This window comes from Dunckerocampus dactyliophorus, chromosome 21, assembly GCF_027744805.1.
Source record: "Dunckerocampus dactyliophorus isolate RoL2022-P2 chromosome 21, RoL_Ddac_1.1, whole genome shotgun sequence".
Classification (NCBI taxonomy): domain Eukaryota; kingdom Metazoa; phylum Chordata; class Actinopteri; order Syngnathiformes; family Syngnathidae; genus Dunckerocampus; species Dunckerocampus dactyliophorus.
Genome location: NC_072839.1, coordinates 14,681,002 through 14,705,846, shown reverse-complemented (window position 1 = coordinate 14,705,846; position 24,845 = coordinate 14,681,002). Strand labels below are relative to the sequence as shown.

The 24,845-nt window shown below is 42.9% G+C and overlaps 1 protein-coding gene across 4 annotated transcripts in view; it reads left to right on the top strand.

The window, feature by feature from the left end:
- The window catches only part of LOC129173795 (dipeptidyl aminopeptidase-like protein 6), a 117,332-nt gene that overhangs the window by 6,425 nt on the left and 86,062 nt on the right, over positions 1 to 24,845 (top strand). The window contains exon 1 of one of the 4 annotated variants that reach the window (XM_054764931.1): positions 7,688 to 8,176. The exons of 2 other annotated variants lie outside the window; for them this stretch is intronic. In XM_054764931.1, the coding sequence (XP_054620906.1) occupies positions 8,027 to 8,176 (150 nt within the window). In that variant the 5' untranslated portion in view covers positions 7,688 to 8,026. Of the gene's footprint in view, positions 1 to 7,687; positions 8,177 to 24,845 lie in introns of those variants that run through there. One more of the 4 variants, XM_054764934.1, reaches the window with a different exon arrangement.

Sequence of the window (24,845 nt, the reverse complement as noted above, 5' to 3'; positions counted from 1 at the left end):
CAACAGAGCACTTGTAATATCCCTCTGGTCCTCAAGGGGTGCTAGTGAGTTATTGTACAGTTGAAAAATCTCTTATGAGGGTTATAATTTGTAATGTTAAAATTAGTAATCCACAAATCTGGTTATAGAGAACTCACAAATGTTTTATTTTTTATATTGAATTTATTACAAATTATGTCAATGATTTATGTATATCTCTCTTATTGTCTCTGTTTATAAAGCCATTATTGTTACTCTATTTATATATATTACCGTGTATTTATATTAGAAATCTATATATACATTTAATAAAATTAGAAAAATAATATAATGATTGTTAATTTACATTTAATTAATGATTGAAATTCACGGATGTAGTACAGTACAACAGGTAAAATGAACACAAAGCAAACATGCCAACAAGCCACTTATTCTAACTTATTTATTTTGTATTATCAACTATTTATATTATTATAGTATTACTTGTATTAAATTAAATTTGTATCCTTATTTTTTAGTTATTTATTTTATATACAGTAGTGTCACTTTTTTTAAAAATTCCCATTTGCTAATTGACATTTTCTTTTTTGAACACTCTACTTTTGTTTCACACAGAAAGTCAACACAATGTCAAAAGCAGAATGTAAGCAAACCAAATGTAAAGGATATGGTGTGAGTGAATTATCAGTAATGGACACGGAGAAGGGGTACTACTCCTTTTTGGACATTTTGAATCGTGCAAATGTAACCGCGTGATGTTAATGTGACGTATAATGCAGCACGTTTGAAACAAAGAGCATGCCGTGCCGTGCCGTGCCGTGCCGTAGGTAGGCTTATGTATTTATATCTTGTTGATAAGCCCAGGCAGAAGTGCTGATGTTCATTGGTCACTGGTCAGATGTTCAGAACATAAATAGTCATCCCTCCTCTTGGGTTTATTTATTCATGCCATATTATTAGATATTTTTTGTTTGGTCTTCCCAGGCTGCAGGAAAAACAGCTCCATCTGCAATATTTATAGCGCCGTAAAACGTATAGACTCGCAAATAAAGTTTTTACTGCTCGCACAGAATTATTCATTTTTATCGAGTGTGAAAACCCAAATCCAAAGACGGAGATGGCGGTGGTGGGTGGGGGTGGGTTTGGGGGAAAACATGATTAGCTTTTCACTGCAGATAACAGCCTTGCTATTATACTTTTTTGCGTTTAGACTCAGTGTGCAAATGTATGAAGCGGGTGTTGTGTTTCAGAGTGCTGGGTCATGTGACTTCCCATTCGTCTTCACTTGGGTTGAACTGTGCTGCGTGGAAATCAATAGAGGCCTTGCTCTGACACAGTAGATCCATAATCCCCCCCGAACACTGAAGCGTTTTTGTTTCAAAAACTAAAACGACAAGTGAGCTGGAATCTGACCTTCTGAACTCTGAAATAAAAAAATAGTTTTATTTGGTGCATAGACACCGCTCGTTAAATAATCAGGCCCTATCTACACTATTTAGTATTGTTTATTGGTACTGATTGGTTAATTGATTTACTCCTGCCAATCACCTCTTATTATTATGGGATGTTGCCCCCCACTGTCATGACAACAACAAGCCGCACTAATTTGACTATTGAACCATTTTTAAATCGAAATATGTGTGTGATGACGATGATTAGTGCGGCCCATTTCTTTCTGTCTTGTTGATACCATGCTGAGTAAAATTGATACGGATACTCTGGGAAAGAAACAGTTTGGGAAGATAATGCACAAACTATATCAAATCAAAGCCCATATTTACACAAAATTACCTGCTATATTAGTATAATAGTTAATGATACTGATCTGACATACAGTATCGCCAGACATATTTAAGCATGCACGGCACAGCAAATTTGCAGATTTATGATCAAAAGTGGATTTATCTCAAGAAAATAGGCCATTTTTGTTAAACATGCTTTTTGCCACGCTATTGTTAAGACTCTGTAGCCGTTTTAAAGGCACACAAGTTCAGAACGTCACCTAATTAATTGTGACTGCTTCTCTTGAACACACCATCATCAAAAGTATCAAAATCCTCATTCAGGGTTTTTTCCGCAGCGTACGCTCATGTGACGCTCCGCTAATTTGCACGTCGCCAGCGACTTTACAAGCTGATTGATGCCCACGTTTTTGCCCCTCAAAAGCCACCTTGGGCGACGTGATATGACTTCCCCTCCCCGCCACTTCACTATCAGATGCCAAAGAATATTCCCGTGTAGTTAATCTTCCCCGCGTGCACAGAAGATATCCGCATTGCACGGGCCTGGAAATGGAACGTCAACCACATCTGAACGTGAGCCATTTGAAAGCGGCGAATGTTCCGGAGAGGGCGACAGTAAGAGAGAGTCTCGACGTAGCGGATTCCTCTGATGAGGAATGACGGCGGCGGCCTTGAAGGAATTGAATTAAAATGGAAATGATGGTATCATGCGAGAATACGGGTGAATTTTGAGTGAGACATTTGCTGTTTTGATTGTAATCTTGTACTAATTGAGGCTTTACCGTAAGTCAGTGGTCCTCAACCTTTTTTGACCCACGGACCGGCTTGTGTTCCCACAAATCTCCCGCGGACCGGGGGAGGGGGTTTCGTACATTCTAGCGATCTAATTTATCTTATTTATGCTATATTGTGTAAAACTAAGACATGAATAACATCAAATTAAAAGCACAAAATGAATGCCGACCCACCATCCACCAGTCCAAGTTTTTCCAGAGAGATTATGACATCGCTGTTTGACCTGTGTGGTAGAAGCCAGTGTGCTAGCATGAATTAACTTGAGACAAATGTGCACATTAGCACTCAATAAGTCATCAAAACTTACCTTTATGTATTCCCACATAGTATCAGCATTTGAGACCAAATATGAGGTGAAAGAAAAATGGTAAAAATACAGTAGTAGTCTATCTGTGCGGCATGAGAGAAAGTTAGCACTCGCACAATGGACATGCGTCAAGTGACACGGATGTAACAGAGAGAATCCGGCCACTTTTCAAAATAAAACACCATGGAAATTATTTTTTCTTTCTGTGCGGTGCGGTACCGGCCCGGGGGTTGGGGACCACTGCCGTAAATGCCTATATTTAATTACGGAGTCTCCTGTAGCCGCCGGGTGTGTTGTCTAAAAAAGCAAATAACCACCAAGTTCCAGCTGCAAGAACTGTGGCTGCAGGTAACCTCCTGATTTTGTATAAACTCCACAAGATGACAGTAGCTACATTTGAAGCATCATGAGTGGTCGGCTTACAGCACCATTTGTCTAGCTCTGCATGCACTTTAAAATGTTGCTGCTGTGTAAAACTTGTGCATGTTGCACTTTCCGTACTGTTGTTTTACATCAAGCCGTCAGGGCAATTTATGCTGACTGAGCAGTACAGCTGTTACAACTTTGGTTCTGTTGCTGCTGTGTTGCGCTAACAAATGGCCACGTGGTCTAAAAGGCTGACATTTTCCTTTTCCACTTTCTCAGGCGCTCCAAATTGCTACGAAAGTCCAAAAATCAGCGCGTTCAATATGAGGGTTCACATTGATTTGCACGATGTTTCATGGCCGTGGAAAAGTTGGACATGCTGGACCGCCACAGACCTCCACCCTCTGTAGGTCAATGTTAAAACAACACGCCCACACACATTATTGATTCACATTATGAGAATAAAAGATAGATGGCGTAAAAGGGCCAGCTGCTGTCGTTTTGTTTGTGTAGTTGAAACGCATCCATTTAAAGAGCTCTGGCCATTGTTAGCGGTCTCAAGACGACAGCACCACCGCCACCCTCCCTCCCACGCCATAAATCAATAACCCTCAAAGTCTGAATTTAGACGGTGCATTAAAAGCTGTGATTGTGCCGGGCCGGAGACAAGAAGCAAAGGCAGCACGTCTTGCTAAGAAATCCCATTTAGCAAGGGAGTGGTATTAATTACTGTGACTAACGGTGTCAAAACAACAAGCTCGCGGGGGCATCCAGCGCCTCCCACTCCAGCTGGACTGCTGACAGCAGGCAGATAGCAGCTGAACTTGTTATCTGTGCCTTACATGCAAAGTGCACTGTTAAAAAGCCCTCATCAACACGACAGAGTGCCGGTTTAAGGCTGCGTTTTGCCTGTGCGGGAGCGCTTGGTATCAGTCGCAAAGATGCATCTGCTCGCTGTTGAAAGAGGCTGGGCGGGTGGGTGTGGGCCAGATCTGCAAGCAGCAATGGAAAACCTTTTGTTTTGTTGCATCTCAAGTAAGCCTCAAGTCTTTAATACCAAGTCCAAGTCAAGACAAGACTGGTAGAGTCAAGTCCGAAGTCATAGGCTTGAAATTTTTGAGTCCTTACAAGTCATAACCACTGTTAATAATCACCATTCCCTTCAGTAGCATGTTGACTAGGGATGCAGAGGTTTGTTACAAAAGCCAAACTATATTGTTGGTCATGTTGTGTAATAAAAGAGTACATTTGGCAACACTTTGGTCACATTATTTTTAATGCTTTGCAGAGCTATTTTCATAACCATGTTCAATTCCACAAATTCATGTTTGTGACAAAAGCATGTTATTCTTAAAACAAACAAACAAAATAAAAAAGATCGAATTAGCAAGACTATAAAAAAAAAATCGTATCAGTTCGGAAGCTGAAAAATGTGGATCGGGACGTCCCTAATGTTGACATATCCCGATGTTCATCACCGCCGCTCTCCGGCAGTCTGGCGCTCACAGAAATGAAAGCCACACCCTCGTTGGACGTGAATACGTAGATGCATTGAATGAGGCAGATTTAGTGGGAAAATGTGGCGTCTTGCTGGAAATGACGTAGTGTCACGTGAGGTGAACACTTTGAATGGGGACGCATCTTACTCTCACTCAGGTTTTCTATGCTCTAACTACCAAAACATTCCATTTCTAATGATCAGGAATCCTGCGTCACAGAAATTCACTTACGACCGTCGGAGTGTCAAACCATTTAATCGTGATAAACGAGAGGTGGTTGTAGATACTCTTGTACAAAGGGTATCAGCGATTATAAGAATAAAAGAAAAAGGGTAATCAAAAAGTGGTAAGGTTTGCTACATGTGCTGCTTATTTTTGCACTTACATGAATGAATTTGACTTAAAACATGACTACTGCATGTCCATTCTGTTCATCCTCGTATTATTGCATGTGGGGTCTGTCTTACAACTGGCGTGCTTCCCAATTCCCACGGGAGTGAGTAGCGTGAGGTGATGCAATCATCCGGCACAATAAAAAGTCCACCAAGGCCTCCTTCTTTTTCTTCTTCGCAGAGGGACAAATCAATGCTTTCATTATGCCCTTAATTACGCGACACTATATCCTGCCACGTGTCACGCTGCTTCAATGACAGCCTGAAGTGTCTTCTTTTTTTTTTTTTTTTCTCCAAGAACAGGAGAAAAGCAATACAATGTGTAATTAGGACATGAAAGGAAGTGTTAATAATTCAGATCATGTTAAGTTCAATACATGCTAGCTTGCATCTTGTCCCTTTCCAGTGCAAAATGAAAGCAACTTTGCAAGGCACACGTCTCCCTAATTTGGATAAGAGCTTTGGGCTGACCTTGCCCGCCCCGAGCTGTCACAGGGACAGATCGTTACCATCTCTAATGAATCCCGGAGCAGGAAAAAACGGACGCTTGTGCACGTAATGTGCGCGTTAATCTTGCAGCCTCCGTGCGGGGGGTCTATTAGCAGCATGGCTACCCCATGCCGAGCTGGGGAGATAATAAAATGTCACTTTATTTGCTGCTTTTGTTCGTGAAAACCTGAAGGAACTCTGTACGCGCTTGTGAGGGCCACGCCAATTAAATGACATCTTGGGATGTTATTTCAAAGGCGGTTACTGTAATTATTTCCCAACTTTCTCCGCCCCGTGGTGGTCCACATGTGAATTTTAATGGAACAGTTGGCTGGAACAGCAGGCGTTTGTCAGGAACTTGGATGGGATGTGTGGCTTTAACCTACGCCGCATCCCAAAACGCCAAGTACAAGAAGATAAAGTCAATGCAAAGTTGAGTTTTTATCAAATTTGCTCCAAGAAGATGCAGCTTTAAGGTCAGCTGGGGGTAACTCCTGGAACCCGATGCAGAATCATCGCAGTCATTATTAATGACATTACAAGCGCAGGCAGCAGTTGTAACACGTGTCCAATTAACGCAATCTAATATAAATTTGATGGAGCTTGCCATTATTGGCGCCATGCACGCGTGAGAAATGAAAACATCTGACCGACCGTGCTCAGTAGCAGGCAGCCGGCTAATGAAAAAAGATGATGCATGTAATAAGACATGCTAACAACGTGCACAGAGAGGAACTTGTTGCAGTCAACGCTATGTCGGCCCCAGCCTGGTCAACATTTACGTTCCAAGTCCGACCGTGGCATCAACAGACCGTTAAGTGATGAAACCCGGTGGCTGCGTAATGTTAACAAGCATTAAAGTTGAAGGATGGCTCCATTAAGTTGGCCGGAGGAGGCGGCACGCCAACGTTTATGGTCATTTTAGCATACTTTCTTTCCCTTTGTGTATACACTATAGCAGGGGAAGCTTTCAAACCAGTAAAAGTACAAATATCAATCACTGACACCCACCACCAATAAATGCTGTATGCAATTATAGTTGGGGCGACGATTTACCGAAAACGCGGAACGTTAAGTAGAAGCAGCCGATAATTGGAGAGAAGCTGTTTGAAAGTCATTCCATATAACAAGTTCATACTTCACTTTATTTACTGCTTTTTGACCACATTTATTAACAACTATATTGTACAACACTGCAGCAACACAACCAGTGTTGTAATCATTGTGAGCAACAGTATGGCAGGTGTAACGCACAAGTTCACACCAACAGCTTAGCAGCGTCATTTTAAAGTGCACACAGAGGATTGCTGATCACTCGTGATACGTCAGATGCAGCTGCTGCCGTCTTGTGGACCACATGGTCATTTATTAACGCCCTTTTTCAACACAGCAGCAACAGAACCAATGTTGTAATAACGCTGATCATGAGTGCATTGTAAACAGTACGACAAGTGCAACACACATGAGTTTCAAATCAACAGCTTTGTTGCATCATTTTAAAGCGCACTCAAAGATAAAGCTGCTGGATGCTGACCACTGGTGATGCCGCAGATGTCATCTTGTGCACCGCATGATCATTCATTGACATGAAAATTACAGAACCACTGTTGTAATAGCGGAAGTCAGGAAACTGCTCAGCCAGCATTTGCTGTAAACAGGACGGCAAGTAGCAATGTTTTCAAGCGCATGCAAAGGTAGATAAAGCTGCTGGATGCTGTTCACTCATGATGCTTCAGATGCAGCTACTGCCATCTTGTGGAGTTCATTGTAAGAGACATCAGGAGGTTGCCTACAGCCACAGCCAAAGCCAATGTTTTTGACCCCAGAGGTTATGTGCTTTTGTGGCCCACTTTTGAAACTTGGCCGTTAATTGCATTGCTTTTCATCGGAGTGCAAAGTGAGATTATTCTTTTTTTCACTGGTTTTAAGCATTCATGTTCCGTCTGAGAGTGAATTGTTTGGTTTGTTTTAGCAGGCTTGCCGTTGTTCTTCTCACTTTGAACACTGTTCGGCTCGGGCTCGATCAACTTGACCTTAAATGATCACAGCACTTCTGAAGTGTCCAATCAGATTGCTACGCCGCTCGCTAGGCGTGCTAATTTGGGCTATCTGTGGATTTGGTATGATATGCTATGATGCAGTCTTTCTTTGCCATTTTGCCTTTTTCTCCCAGCACTCATACTTCCTACGATGATGAATGTTTTATGGACAGGATAGGTCAGCCTTGTAAGTGTTGGGAATTCTGTGAAAGTCTTGGTCTTGATTTCTGATCAGTGTGTGAAAGCATGTGTCAGCCAGTCCGTCTGTCTTATTGCCCCAGAAGCAGAGCCACCGGTGCTCTATCGCTGTAAATCACAGTTCATCTCCCTCCGTGACCACGCTGCTTTGTATGCACGGGGGGAGCGGTGCGCGGCTGCACATGCAACCCCCCCGCCCTCCCGCCCTCCCGCCCTCCCCATGCACAAACAGCGCGTCAGGAAAGGCAAGCTTGAGCCAGCATCGTTGTTCCGCTGCTCCTCCACGCAGAGCAAAGCAGCGCCGCTAAAGTGTGCCACCATGAAGGAGAGGAGTCTGATCGAGACGGCCAAGATGCAAGGCAACGTGCTGGTAAGGCTGCTTGTGCTTTCTGTGTGCATCTACGTGGAGGATTTGGTGCTGAAATCATCAGCGATCACTCCCAAATCTTGGTCACGCTTTCTTTTGGACATCTGTTGTGTTTTGTTAGCATCCTGGGATTGGGAATGCTGAGCGTTCACACCCTTTCTCCCTTTACTGTTGGGTTGTAAATCCCACTTAAAGAAAGTTTGGTCCTCTTTTATGGTCTCCAAAGTAACCTTTTGCTAGTGGTGAATAATTTAGTGCTGCACCTTTTTTTATGATGCCTTCCAGCCGCATGGACGCTCGTGTGGACAATTCATAGCGAATCTCTTTTTCACATATTTGAAGGCTAGCATCTTTTGAATTTTTCATTTGGGGAATATTATGCTTTCTTATTGGATTTTTTGCCCGGTGGTCTTTTTCTCGATCAGGACAAATTTTTTGCCGGACTGTTGTGAACTTTATTTATAGCTGAATAAGCTGTGCTAGATGGGCATGATGTATAGATGTGCGATCAGTTGTTTAATTGATCCATTGTTAGTGTCTGTTGTGTGGTGAAAATATTAATGGATTGGAAGCCACCAATAGAGGGCGCCATTAAATCAGGCCCAACAAGTTTGCTGCCTAAATAGGCTGCTGCAGAAAGAGAGCACAAAGTCAAAACCCCAAAACCTAAAAACCTAAAATGAAGAGAAGTTAGTGATTTAGGAGAAAAAAAAAACAACACAAAACACAAAAAAAGAAAAACTATCATTTTGATGAGTGAATATCAAAATTCCCATATGAACCCAAACATCTTTTTGAATATGTCTGACTTTATTCTCCACAACGAAAGCTGAAAAACGCTTTTTCTTCATAAATTAGTGAAAGGAAAAATTCAATAGTAAAATAAAAAAAATACAAATTTAGGTGAAAAAGATGTGAGGTTTTGAGAATAAATGTGTCATACTATGAAACAAAAAAGGAAAAATCTTGTTACATGTGGCAAAAAAAAAAGACAGTTTGTTGTAAACATTCCAGCAGCATACTCGGCAACAACATAGACTTGTGGAAGTTGATTGGAGCGAGGTTCCCCGTTTTAGCAAAGTTAGTGCACCAATTATATTTGATTGATGTGTCCCTTTGCTTAACTTCAGGAATAATTTACATAAGATTTTTTTTTTAAGAAAGTCATAATTTTAATGAGAGAATGCCAAAACCTTTTTTTTTCCCCCCCATAATCTTAATACTCTTTTGTAGTTTAGTGTGGGAAAACTTTTGAAGTAAAAAAAAAAAAAAAAAAACCCAAACAAAAACACATTCCAGCAGCACACTTAGCAACAACATAGACTTCTTGAAAGTTAATAGAGTGAGGTTCCCCCGTCTCGCAAAGTTAGCGCATCAATTAGTTTGATTGATTTGTCACTTTGCTGAGCTTTGGGAAAAATTTAGATGCAAAAATTATGCCAATTTGGAGAGAAAAGAGTCACATTATTAAAATACTAAATAATAAAAATAAATCATAAATAAATAAATAATTTAAAAAAATCAGAAAAATATCGTATTTTTCAGAGGAAAAAAGTGTAACTTTAACAAGTGAATATTAAAACTTTTTCTTGAAAAGGAAGACAATTTTAATTTTTTTCAGTGTTTTTTCTAATTGTGATTCCAACACTTCTTTGGAATTTAGTGTGGGAAGACTGAAATAATACAGTTTTTCCAACAATAACTATTCCTTGAGGATCAAGTATGTAACAACTCAGACAAACAGTGGAAAGTGAATGGAGTGAGTTGGGTTAGCGCTTCAATTAGATTTATTCCTTTTTGCCTTGGAGTTTATTTGCTTTGGCTCCTGACTCATGCAAAGTAAAGTGGGGGTGTTGATCACCAGTGTTTTACTGCCTTTTACGATAAACAAAGACGATGAATGCAAACCTACTCTAGCCAAGTGTGTCTTTTGAATTTGTTAATCTACCATATGATGTGACTTATTGCTGTGCTCTAAATGTGGGGAAAAAACACCATTCGTTGTGTAAATGTTGCACATTTCCTCAGAGGAAAAATACAAAAATCCTTTGAGAAGCATTTAGCCTGGGAAGAAAATGCACCTGCAACGACGTAATGGCTTTAATTTCTAAATGGACTCTTGACATGTGGTGTTCCACGTTTCCCCATGAGTGACGTCCGGCCTGTCAGTTGAGTCCACTGAGCATTGCCTGGAGGCTCTCCGCGCGGGGGTGGCGTGTCGGGGGGGGGGGGGCCTCGCTCGCCTGCACCCGCTCACTTTCCCTTCTTGTACGACTTTGCATGTTATGGATTGTTTTCTGTTGCGTTATTGATGTATTTGCACGCGCGTCACACTCTGGAGATTACTTCCTTGATTCACAGCCTCCCGTCAGCTCCGAAGGATGCGTGACCTCTGGAGATTTAAGAAGCAGTGACGACGCATTAAAGCCCGATGTTTGATTTTGACAGATTTATTACATAGAGTGAGCGCCCCACCCCCCATGCGTCCTCGTGGGACAGAGACAAAGTGTGGTAGCACAGCAGGAAGTCTTGGAACAATAACATTGCGGGGATGTGTGTTGAGCGTTGAGTCTGCCTGCAGACGACGTGCTGGGATGCGGTTTGCGTCCGTCGGGGGTTCTGTTAGCGAGCCAAGACTTGAAAATGAGAGCCAAAACACCCCCGAGGTGTTGTGCCGCTGTCTGATAGTGAGAGGCCCGCCGAGGTAACGCCAGCCAAGATGCTATCAGGGGAAGCAGGACCAGGGAGTGTTTCTTCATGTCTGAATTTGTTTGAACTCGGCGCCCGCCCACCGTCGACTCCACAGACGCAAGGATGAGATTATCTGCAGATGAGATAAGAGGAGTGTAAGACCACCAGCAGCCTTCACTGCTTATCCTGCGTCCATTCCTTGAATGGCGGTAGCTGCCTTCAGCTGTGCTAATTTCAAAGGTTGAGTTTTTTTCCTGGAGGTGGTAATGGAAACACTTATTATACGTTCCAGGGTCAAAGGGGAGTTGGAGTACTCATTATATTTCTTTGTAAATACAGTGAAACCTTGGTTAGCATCATTAAGTGGCTGCAGAAGGTCTAACTCTAACCAAAACAGATGCGAACTGAAGCAATTTTTGTCATAAGAAACAATGTAAACCCAATTGGTCTTTTTATTAAGATGCATTGCACACTACAGAATAGAGAGAATACAGAACCAATGTTGTAATAGCGCTAACACTGCTGCTTACTTTAAATGTAGTCTTGTGGAGTTGATAAAAGCTACATCAGGGGGTTGCCTACAGCCACAGCTGTTAATGCCAATGTTTTGTGAGCCGGTGCTAATTAGAAACCTAATTAGTTTGCATTTGTAGACCACGCACGCGCCAACTATGAGAGACTGAGGTTAATTGAATAGAAAGGGAGCATTTTTGGTGTTTGGCCATCATTTTAAAGTACATTTTCACAACATTCATCAGGTTTGGACTTCCTGTACTGTCAGTGACATGTTAGGATGTTGTCCATTACTTTGTACCGCCTCTGGACTTACACAGGAAGCCATCTCGCATTCTGGGTAATGATGTACAACGTGTCTTGTCGTCTGGTCTCCCGGGAGCGGCGTGAGAATTCAATTAGCTTCCATCTCGGACGTAAGCGGCTGGTGTGTTTGGACTCTCCGTCCATGCGTCCTTCCTCCTCGATCCGTTTTACTCCTGCTCGTGCGCTAAAAACGCCACAAGCACTTCCATCCCCTCTGTTGCCGTGGCCGTCTAATGAGATCGTTAGAGCGGCTGAAAATGAAGAAGCACCTGTTGTTGCAGGCGTTCACAAAGCTCACAGAATGTTCCGTGCGCTGCTGAATTAACAATTTGTGCGTCCTCGCTCGGTCATCTATTTTTCATCATTCTATAGATGCCAGAGACTCATTTGAATTAATTGGCGGTATCTTGAAAGCCCTGTGGCCATTTTCACAGTGCACGGTTCAAAGGGCGCAATTTTGCTACACACCGACGTGCTTTTTTTAAACTTTACAGACAAACAAGCTGCAATGCGGCTCGTTAGAAGACAGAATGGTCCTTAAAGACAATAAAAAACCCTTTAGCACCAAAGGGAGATCAGGTATAAACGTGTATTTCTTTGCTTCTTTGCAGCAAAATCTTTCCTTTGTGTCTGTTGTGAAGCCACAACTATCACGGGGGCTAAACGGATGTCACTACCACCAGCAGAAAGCGCCATTAAATCATCCCATCCAGTTTGCTGCCACAATAATCAAGTCAACAAGAGCAAATTTCAGTACAAAGGAGTATTAGGGCCTCACTGAAAACCAATAAATACATATTGTTGTCATTTTAAAAAAGGAAAGAAAAAAGTTATTCTTGCGAAAAGGTTTCAATCCAGCAGGAACAAAATACAAATGTAATCATGTCAAGATTCTCACACAAACTAAAATGAGTTTATTCCTACAAATTAACAACTTAATTCCCCTCAAATGAATACTCCAATGTGCGCATGGATGTGCTAATGGATGTGCGCATGCAGAGGTAGATAAAGCCGGTAATGGCATTTTAAAGTGCATGCAGAGGTAAATAAAGCAGGTGTATGCTGACATCTCATGATACTCCAAATGCAGCTACTGCCATCTTGTGCACCACAAGTATACTGTGCAGCAGAATCAATATTGTAATAGTGGTAAGGAACACACAGTTAAGCTAGCCTTAATACCTCTTTAATTGTAACACCAACAGCCGAGTAGCAACATCTTTAAAGTGCATGCAGAGGTAGATCAAGCTGCTGAATGCATCTTTAAAGTGCATGCAGAGGTAGATAAAGCTGCTGAATGCATTCCCCCCCCCAAAATTAATACTTTATTCTTGGAAAGAGTTTAAGATAAAGTTTGCTCGTTGGCCTTTCAAAGTTCTGGGTCATTCTTCCACCCGCAGAGCTGATTGTGCAGCCTTGATTCATGAATCACGACTCTCAGGGACGACGCAGCATCAGACGTCAGAAGGACAAAGACGTCTACCAAGGTCCACGATATGATATATGCTGACCAGTCTGGGAAAATGGTCAAAAATGTAATGGATTGGCTTGGATTTTCCCTCTGAAGTGCTGCTGCACCTAACATTCAAGACAAGAGTCCATCCTCTGTCCTCTGTCCACTGCACTGTCTCTAGCGTGGTCCCCAAAAAGTGGTTCGGTACTACAGTAGTGTACAGTAGCTGCTGTCTCAAACTCTACCGCTTCACATCCATCGAGCACGTCACGCCAGCGCCTCGGTGAAGCTGAATTAATGGATGACAGCAGCATCCTTGGGCCCCTTTGCCGGTCCCCGCTGATCGGGCAGATGCTCACTGGCACACTTCCATGGCAGAACCACGGTACCGGCGGTCCAAGCTGCTCACAAGGCTGGCTGAGAGGTTTATTTATACTAGTGCACAGATGATTTAAAGTGGCTGCGCTACAATTACTGTCATTTCAAGAGCATCTCGTGGGCTCTTATATGGAAATGAAGCCAGGCTACTGCACAGTGAGAAGTCAGGTCCGTCGTCAGGTCAGACGAGCTTGTATGGACGTCGTCCTCCTTTGACCCCATCAATCATTGGTCACTAGATGTCAGTAACTGTGAGGCAAGCACCAGACCTGATCTACGTTTTTTTATTGCAGGTTTAAATGATCTTATCTTATCACGGTTGGGTCTGAAACCAATTAACAGCGATAAACGAGGGATTACTGTACTTTAAACCTCATATAATCACATATTTATACTTTTTAAACCTAATTTGTGGGTCAAATCTAGTATTTTTAGACCTGTCTGTGCTCTTTGCCCAGTACAATTCAATTAAAATATTTTTTTATGTCATTTAAAAAGCGTAAACGCCAAATGTCAGGTCGCCACTTCGGATTCTGCAAGGCGAGACTTGTCTGGAATTCCATAAAGGTGATTTTTATCAACTGAAGTGAGCAGTACGTCACTGAAGTACAACCACAATCATAAACATTGTTGACATTAACACCTGAAACTGAGCGTTATGATCTTTGATGTATTGGATCTCAGTAGATGGTGCCGGTGTACCTGAATGTTGAAGTGGGCAGTGATTGTGGTGACGTCGACGTTGCTTGTAATTGTGTGTGAAAGCATGAACGTTCCTTCTGCAAGTACTTTGAGCCTCACCTCAGTGCCGTAATTCCCAATAAGAGTGAAGTGGTGCCGCCACTCGGGTTCCTGCAGACATATACGCCGCATCCCGTCATCATCTCTGATCCTTTCATCTCACATAACCTGCCCCTCCCCCCCCATCTTTTTACTTTCCAGCACTTTCCCTCCAATGACATCTTCTCATCCGCCGTGACATTTCAATTTTTTCCCGCGGCAAACGAGCGAGAAAAGCCGCACAGATTGATAGATTTTGGACATATTGAGAGGCTTTAAGTGGTGAGGCTGTCAGGTGAGAGTGCATCTCGGTGCTCCCCCCTCCCCACTCCCCATCCACCCCCTCGCAACCACCCACACCTTGGAAAGGTCAGTGCGCCTCTTAATCAAACATCAGGCAGGCCAACCTGACTGTCAGCTCCCCCAGTGGGTTTAAAGTTCGCCCCCCTCGCATCTGCCAGAAAATAGTGTCAGATGCGCGCATGCAGAGGTAGATAAAGAGGTTGATAAAGCCACTGGATGCTGACTACTCATGACGCTTTGAATGCTGCTGCCGCAGTTATGAACAAGAATATTGCACAACACAGCAACAAAAGAACCAATCCTGTAATGGCAATTTGGAGCAAACTCAGACAGCATTTATAGCGCATTGTCAAAGCAGTATGGCAAGCATGACATGCACGAGTTTCACACAACTGCTAGCAACATTTTATATTGCATGCAGAGCTAGATAAAGGTAATGATACTTCATATGTAGCTACTGCCATCTTGTGGACCACACAGTCATGTATGAGCAAGTATATTGCACAACACACCAGCAACAGAACCAATGTGGTAATAGCAGTAAACTTTGCCAGCATTAATGGCGCTGTCGAGTTCATTGGAAACAGTATGACAAGTTAGATGCATGAGTTACACGCCAGCATTTTAAAGCGCATGCAGAGGTAGATAAAGCATCCATGCAATGAGTATGACTTTATACTCACAAAAAAGAACTTAATTGAGGTCAAGGTCAAGTAGTAGTAAGCAGAAAGGTTACACCTGAGAATGATTGATATATTTACCGTAATGTTATGATTAGGATTATTCAAACCTACCAAATGATCCCCTTTTTGCGACGTCAGACGCGCCCACCGAGCAAAGAGTGACCTTCCCCCTCTTCTTTCCGAGATGAAGCCCACTCCGATCGCCACCCCACCCCCGCCTCTCTCCCATCTTTTTCGGGACGAGTTATTCATCTCCAAAGTGTGTCCAGGAGGAGCCATCCATTACGGCGAGGACCTAATCAGGTTTGCCGTGGCTCATTGCTCCGCTGTGGGACTGGAGCGCTGCTGTTGTCCCGGCACAAATTGCTTGTGGAGATGATGATGATGATGATGTCCCCTCTATAATGATGGCTTCTAATGTAAAGCTAATGTACTCGTGAGCCAAGCTTCTCTGCTTTTGAGGACACAAGAAGATATTTGCCAAGTTTTCCTGGCTGATAATTACAAGGACGGCTGATGAAGAATTATGATTGCCAAAGTAGGTCCACCCCTCACATTTGATCATATCTTGTCAAGGGGGATAATATGGAAATGGTCTGCTGGAGAGTAGTAGGTGTGCATTATGGAGGCGTCTGCTTCTCTGTCACATGTTTGAATGTTTCCACCCAATGAACCACAGCTCCCCGCAGTTTTGATAGCACTCGTGCAGCCCCAGACCATGACACTACCACCATCAACCACAAATATCAACACGTCTTCAAGCTCTACGAACGTGTGTTTGAATACGTCGATATTCCTAGCAGGAAGACAATGCATGATATGCTGCATGCTGTTTTGACTCGGCTTCACAACGTCAAAGTACGTGTTGGAATTGGTGTTTATCCCTCAAGGAACCACAGCGCCCCTCAGTGCACTTGTGCACTGCGTGTTTGCGTTGCCAGATATTTAGACAATAATCGCTGTGTTGACCTATTTTCAGTGGATAGTCAATCTATACTACTGTACAAGCTGTACACTGGCTACTCTAAAGTATATCCAAGTTTACTACATGGTATTTTCCCTTGACAAGATATGCTGTATTACAACTTTTTTGCAAGTTTGCTAGTGACTAATTGCATCAGTATGTCCAATTAGGAGGGAGGGAGAAGGCCTATTTGTTACATAAGAAACACTCTATGGTCCTAAGTATTGGGACACATTCCGCCTACAGCAAGGGGGTGTCCAAGCTTTTTCCACCGGGGGCCACACACTGAAAAATCAAAGGATGCGGGGGCCGCTTTTACATTTTGGAAATGTAAAACCCACGTAAAAATGCAAAGGTGTTTTATGTAGTTAAAGAAAAACGCAGTATGCATTTCAGCTTTGCGTTATCAGTGATAAATTATTAGTATGAACTTTTTCTCCTTAACCTACACTTTCAAAAATGTGTTTAACAATAATAATAATAAAAAACTTGTTTCTCATATTACGCCTTTTTAAAAGAATTACATATTTTAGTCTTTAATATTTCATCTTCATGCTACTATGACTTTACCCTCAATATTTCATCTTTATTCTTGGAAAATGACTGCTTTTTAAAATTTTTGCTTCATCTTCTTTTTTTAAGCATATTTTTAGAATGTGCCGAGGGCCAATTAAAAAAAAAAACTACTGCAGGTCGTTAATTGGCCGCGGGCCGTACTTTGGATGCCCCTGGCCTACAGGAAATGAAAAGTGAATAAAATTGTGGCGGTGTTAACTTTTTCTCATGCAAATATTGACGTCCGTGTCTGCAAAATAGTCCTCAAAAGTCAGCACCTGAATACTTAACCTTTTCTTTAATTGAGATGAGCGTCACTCGTTGCATTTAAGATGCTTTTCTGCAGAATTTACCGCAGCTTTAGTTTTAATCTCCAGTAGAATCCTTCAGTGAAACTCCTAAGATGTGCAAAATGAAGTTTGGCAGACAGAGCCACGCTTTCTCCATGGGGAATACATCAACAGCGTGCTGGAATCCACACCAGCATTATACAGTGCAGACAAAATTTGTCATTGACATTTTGCATTTGTCCCTCAGACAGACAGGAAAAGCATTGTACACGGCAACAGTCCTCATCAGGAAGGTTCTTGTTTATATTTGTGACAGCGCTTTCATTTATGCATTGGGAAAAGAGCCGCCATGAGGTGAGAGCAAGGCGCAGGAGCCAATGAGATGTATGGAAGTATCACGAACAGATGCGGCATGACAATTCTCCTCCAGCAAATATTTGCCTTGTTTATTGCGCCGTCCGCCATATTAGCCAAACACTGAAGACGCCTGCAGCCACCGTGCACCATCCCCCACCCTGAGGACCAGGAGACATTTGAACCCCGCGAGTTTATCTGACGCATAATCATTTGTTCAAATAGAGTGCGATGAGGGCGGCGGAGAGGATGCAAATGAAATGTTTGCTGCAGCTTCCCACAGTGCGGTTGCAAATAAATGTCAGGAAAACCACAGTAACCTCTACTGGGACAACTTTGTCAGGGCTTCACAAACAATGCGCATGTGTCTGTATGCTTTCTAAATATCTGGTCTGCAAGGCCAGGCCTTTATTGAGCGAGGAGCTGCTTGTGATGGCACGCCACGTTTACCTTCAGGGCCCCCGCCACACCGAAATGGTCCTTTTCATCTTGCAGGAGGTGTCTGCCTCGATATCCCCACGCTGGGTGCTCATGCGCACACAAAGAGGAGGTAAAAGGGATGTCCACCACGTAGTAAGAGCGGTTTGTGTTGCTGCTCCCGCCTCTAATCTCTGGGGAGAAGTCTGGAGGACAGGTGGGGGACATCAGGCGCTCTGTGTGGGGTAACAATGAAATGCCACCCACACAGCCTTCTTAGAATCTTGCTGCACGATACTCCTAATCCTTTCACCCACTGGCCCCAGATATGGATAACATTATGGATGCAGCATTTACACAGCATTTTCCATTTTCAACATCGTGAAAATGGAAGGATGCAAGGCCACTTTCATATGTTCTAAAGCTACCAGCACTTATTAGTTCGCTGACGAAGCTCTTCGGATGAGGAGCGAAACGTCCGACACCTTCTTCACAAAAGTACAGATGACGTCTCAAGAAGCCTTTTCCTCGATATGTTCTAAAGATATGCTCAGAAGTGAATGTGAGTGTGAATGTTTGTCTTCATGTGCCCTGCCATTGGCTGGCGCCCAGAACAGAGTTCTTTTGTTTTGTTTGTCGTATATAGGCCTACTATTACCGCTAAAACAATATCTTCTTTCTTTGATATTTCAACTCTACGCTACAAAATATTATTTTTCCTCATAATGTTATGAGTTTATTCTCATAAAATTGTGATTTTTTTTTTCTTTTTTTTCTTGATGCCAACTTTTTTTCTGTTTTCTTTTCACAGCAACAGCTGAGTAGCGCAACTAACATTTGAAAGCCTATGCCGAGACAGAGACAGATAAAGCTACTGGATACTAAAAATGCAGCTGCTGTCATCTTGTGGAGTTAATAAAACATCTACGCCAGGAAGTTGCCTACAGCCACAGCTGTTAATGCATAAGTGTTATGTGAAAGGTGAAGACAGTGAAGCTAAAGCAGCAGCCGCTCCTGTGGGAAGACTTTCTACAAATATGTTTGTGGGATTATTATTTGTCCATTTGTTTTTCACTTTTGCTTTCTAGTAATGTACAGTACCATCATTGCTGATAAAACGTCCAAGACCAGCAGGCTTTCATGTAGCTTTCATGAAAGCGAGATATACACGTGTCCTTTTTGCTGAGAAAGACGAACTTGTCTTGTTGTCCCCCTCCGTGTATTTATTAGTAATATTTGAATATCAGCTTGACGGTCACGGGAACGAGCCAGGAGAGAGAAGAAACTTGCAGTCCGAACTTTCATCTTTTTATTCACGCTCCGTCCTTCATCTCCAGTCGTGCTCCCCAAAGACTTTTTTCCATCATTTTGCTTTGTGGTGTTCGCCCACACTGAGACGCGTCTCGGTCCAATTAATAACACTCCCAGTAAAATATAACAGCAGCGGGACGTCGAGGCGCAGCTTTTTATGATGAGCAATGGGGGCTATTTGGTGTGGAAGCAGCAGTGTTCTACGGCGGCGCCATCACTTATCTGAATAGCACACAAGTCACACGCTGAATGTCAACTTATTAAGCATCGCTGGGACACAAATTCAATTCCGAGTACGGCGCTGGATTAACTAAAAGACAAGAAAGCTGTATGGAAATGGATTTGCTGCCCCGTCGTAGTCGTTCTTCATCGGGACCTCTCGCTGGGATTTGCTGTGATTGTTACGTCCCATCAAATATTCACAGCCGTTTACTGCAGCATGTTAGCGGGATAAACGGCCGCGTGTGTGCAGCGTCCTCTAAACTGCAGGATCTAATGCACGCTTCCTGTCCATTCTTATCAGTTAAGGCTTCACAGGGCATCAGGAATCAGGTGCAAGGCTGGAGAGGAGAAATTCATGTGTAGTTTTGGTCAATGAAAGCAATTAAAAGAAGCTCAGGTGCAGTCTCACCTTTTTAAAAAGGTAATTTACATAGCTATTTGCATGTGATTCTTGCTTCACTGAATATTTTAGGAATCTTTTTCAGCATTTGCATGGGAATGGTCCATTTTTTTTTTAGTTTCTTCATTGCTCAGAGATAGTTTCTTGTTTACCGTAATCCCTCGTTTATTGTGGCTATTCAGTGCTAGACCTCACCGTGATAAGTGAATTTTCGCAAAGTCCGCTCATCCATCCATCCATCCATCCATCCATCCATCCGAGGTCTGGTCATGGGGGCAGCAGCCTAAGCAGGGAAGCCGAGACCTTCTTCTCCCCGGCCACTTCGTCCAGCTCGTCCTGACAGCTGAGAGACAAAGTCTCTCCGACTTGTCCTGGGTCTTCCCTCAGGAATTTCCGCAAAGTACGATTGCTTCTTGATGAATGGAATATTTATAGTTATATTTATAGTAAAACCTGTTTACAACCTTCTAAATACGGATTTTAACATTATTAGAGCCATGTAGACATGAAATAACACCCCTACAGTCACCTTTACACTCCTATTACCCAATATAGTAGACATAATAAGACAAAATAAGACATAATAAGAGAAAATAATAGATTTACATGTAAGCATTGGGCAAGTTCCTCATTGTTCCCCCCCCCCCTTTTTTTTACTTCCGGTTTCTGTAGTTCCTGCAGTTGCTATTGTCTCATCAATGTAACATTAGTGACACCTATTGACCGGTGTTGAATACTACATATCACGTCTTTGTGTCTTCTGAGTGCCGTATAGTTTAGTATTTTACTCCTCCTTGCTTGAAAATGCTGAATTTAGGCAAAATAATACTCCATTTTGATGAAATAGCATATCTTTGACTGACAATAGGTCGCATTCAACCACGAAACTGCGATGATTTGGTCATGAATTGTATGCTTATATTGTTTCTTCTTATATTGTCACTTTCCATCCTTGACCATGGTTATGTTTTTTTCCCATGGAAATGACTTTCTCCAGTGTGTTTACTATTTACTCCACTGCATTGGCCGACCCTGGTGTACAAAAACAGTATTTTCATTTGAGGCCAGTTTGTCTGCGCTGCCTCGTTCCCGCCTTGTCATACTGGACGATATGCTGGAATTGCCTCAGCGCTTCCTCAACATCTTGGGGCCTTTTCCCCCCCGTTTTGTCTCCTCCTGGTTCAATCCTTTTGTTATTGTGAAGTGGAGTGAAATACAAAGATGGTGATGTGTGGAACTGCCACTCATAAGTTCAGCCACTAATCAATGAGCTCATCAATCACATGTTGGTCTTGAGGTATTTTTGGACACTTTTATTGGAGATGCTTGATATTGGCTTCTTCCCGATATTGTACGTCATATTCTGCATGACAGGTTTTACTTTTCCCTCCTTTTCACATCAGTTCCTGTTTTGTGCTCTTATTTTGGTTGTCTGTTTCCTGTTTGGCGCGATGTGCAGCTGCTCTGCGGTCACTGTACAGCACGTGCAGCGGCTGATTCTGGTTTGTAATCGGCGCTACCATGAAGACGGTGAAGAGCAAAACATTTACCAATAATTTACAATCATTGCAGTGCGAATAACTACAATCTGAAGGCGAAACTTGCCCAGAATGTGTGCCCGATATCATTATCGGCAGAAAAATGATACTGGTGTGATCTGATATTTCATTTTAATGCCAGTAACGGATCCCTAAATTGTATGCGTCCATCTTTGTGGGAAGAGAAGACCATTTTCTCTGTTCCCAGTGCACAAATCCAAGTATGATTTAATAATAATAATAATAAATAATAATAATAATGGATTAGATTTCCTAGTGCTTTTCAAGGCACCCAAAGAGCTTCACAATGAAGTGAAGCCATGATTCATTCAGTCCTGAGTCACACACTGGTGGTGGTAAATTATGTCTGTAGTCACAGCTGCCCTGGGGTAGTCGGACGACCTGCTCTACCTCCTGAGCCACTGTCTGGTTTGAGGAGTTTGGTGTGGAAGAGCAAGCCCACCACCAGAGACACACTCGGGAATCTTCTAGAGCAGGGGTTCCCAAACCCAAATCCATGGGCAAGGCTGAAGCGGGCCACGGGAAACTTTCAGGCGCAATGTTAAAAAACAACCTTAAAAAGTCATTTGTAAGCGACGACATAGAATTTTATGTAAATGTGTGGGCCATTATTGTATTCAAACAATAATATACAGTACAGGTTGTATTCTCAGTTTTTGCATGTTTGTTGTTTTGTTTCATTGTGTTTTGGCAAGCGGTGACCCGTCCCACTTTGTTTGACGGTCCTTGAATGCACCATAGTTGTGTGCGTGTGCTAACTCTCCCACGCTGCACAGATAGACGACTATACTGTATTGCCCCTTTTTCTTTCACCTCATTTTTGCTCCCAAATACTGATACTGTGTGGGAATGCATAAAAGTAAGATTTGATGACATTATTGAGTGTCAATGTGCATACAGTATTTGTTCGGTGCACAAGCTCAAGTTAACTCATGCTAGCACACTGCTGTCACCCACACATCAAACTGTGGCATATAATCTTCTCTCGAGGAAAAAAAAACCCTCCAGCTCGTACCGGTGGATGCTTTTAATTTGTCGTAGTTTTACACACTAAATAAGATCAATTAGATTGCTATAATGTATGACCCCCACGGCCGGTCCGTCCGAGGGTCCAAAAAGGTTGGGGACCACAGTTCTTGAGTCATAGTTGCCGTTGATAGCTGCAACACTTGGACTTCCATTTTTCACTTCCTGGCGGTGGAGAATGTCCCGATACTTTTGTCAAACTGTGTCTACAATGTGGCTCCGCCTGTATTGTCCATATTTGGGCTGAAGAGATGTTGTGTCACAGGTATAAATCTTCACCCTCCTGCACCTATCTGGAAGTTTGCATTGTTTCTCTTTTCCAAAGCTCGTCTCATTAAGTTTCTCTCCTCTCGTTAAACGCCACAAAAACTTTTCCCTCTCATTTTACGAGCTTGTTTAGTGTCTTTTAGCGCGCACAAGTGGCCGTCCTGTGCTGCTTTTTTTGGGGGGGGGGGTTTAATGCTACATAAATTCACGCTGGCACTGCCCGCTTCCTGGGAGCGATTCGTCGGAGATGCCGCGCGCAATTTACGAGGGCAAATTGGTGGGACGTATATATCAGCGCCGCTTTACTGCGCCGTCACAGGAGTGATTAAACTGGGGGTGTGCACATTCAGCTCTCTGCTAGCTTGTTGTTGGGACATTTGACCCACCAAAACTACTTATAACCTCCTGTGTTGGGTGCGAATGAGAAAATGAAATGGCCCATATGATGGAAAAGTGAGTTTTTTATGACGTTCTTGTAGTAATGTGTGTCCATAGAGCCCCAGAAGATGCCTTCCTCATCCTTCCTCATGCACGTGGTACGCCTCTTCCCTGCCCCTAAATAGTTGAGCCCACCTCGTATATTCTATACCTCGCCAACCACTTCAGGGAGGTCAGCTTTGTGTAAAAAAAAAAAAAAAAAAAAAAAAAAAGGCTTCACTACACATCTTAAAAAGCAGGCTTTCTGACAACCATCTATTGACGTGGGAGCTGTCATTTGTTTTTCTTTACAGAACAAGGTAACCTAGCATGATGAGCAAACGTGAGTGTAATGTTAGCACTTAACTATGCTAGCATCGATAACCTCCTGTCCCACTCCCTAACGTTGCATGACAAAGTCATGGACAAAGTACACAATAGCGCCTTTTGGAGACACACACTCATTAGCATTAAAGCTCCAGACACACAAACGTGCGTGTGTGTGTCTTTAAACCAGTGGTGTCCAAAGTGCGGACTGGGGAAAAAGTTATAATATGGGAGTAAAGTCAAAATATGACAGGAAGAAAATTTATGAAGACTATTTAAAAAGAAAGTTTAAATATTTGGAAAATGAAAACAGCAAAAATGAGCAAAGAAAAAAGTTTCTAATCTGCTTTTTCACCCAGCGGACGAAGTTGAGATGCATTTTTGTGTTGAAATATATGCGGTATATAACTTCTTAGCACATCTCCATCTGTTGCATCTTTTCATTTTTCACTCTGCAGCCCACGCTGGAAAAAGCTAGGACACCCCTCTTGTAAACGGCCCATCATCACGGCTAACACACATCCAGTACGCTATCACTCTTAAAATTGCTATCATACGCGGGCTTGAGCAGACTTTGGGCTTTGATGAGCGTTTCAAAGAAAGCGAGCCAAGCTAAGCTGCAGAAAGTGAAGGGCTGAGTGGGACAGGTTGGGGGAGGACTGCGCGGGGGGGGGTGCATAAGGACACCCAGAGCGAGTGAAATGAAGTAGCACACGCTTCCAAACATCCAGGCCGAATGGATCTTTGCGCATCGGAGCGTGTCGCAGTGTGATTGATGGACCCTCGTGGACGGGCCACTGGAGAAAGGCGGGTGGGGGGTCCACTAATCCACCTACTGTCAGTAAAGCCTCTCGGCCACTTTGTCCGAGGGACTTTTTCTTTTTTTCTCTCTTTTTATTATTCCCGTGTTGATCCAAAGGAGAGGAGATAGCGGCGGGAGCCATGTCGATGTCGATGCTAATTGCCACCCACAGGATCGATGCGGCCGCCTCCAAGCTGGTAAGGATGAAGGTGGCGCTGTGGAGTGCATACTAAGGAGGGGGCGACTGCAGCTTAGACACTCATCTTAATTAGTGCAATTAGGAGATAAAAGTCTTGATGTGCTCTACACAATGCCTTCTAATTGGACTCATGTGGCACCGACTTCAACATTAGAAGGGGATGAGAATCGGAGGCGGAGCTTAATATGCGCCCTCTCCTATATGAACGCAACCTGTCGTCATTGCATCCTTTTACCAAACAATTCTTTGACTACACAACATGTCACAGTTGGATGAGAAACACGAAACTTCAGGCAAAAGTAAGAATACGGAAAACGTGCTTTTAAACGTGCAAACTTGCTGTCATTGTTGGCCAAACACTGCATTTACATGATGAGCTGTATTTTATATGTAATTATCGGCAAATGGTGTCTTTTTTTTTTTTTTTTTTTTTTTTTTTAAAGCAGATTTGTGTA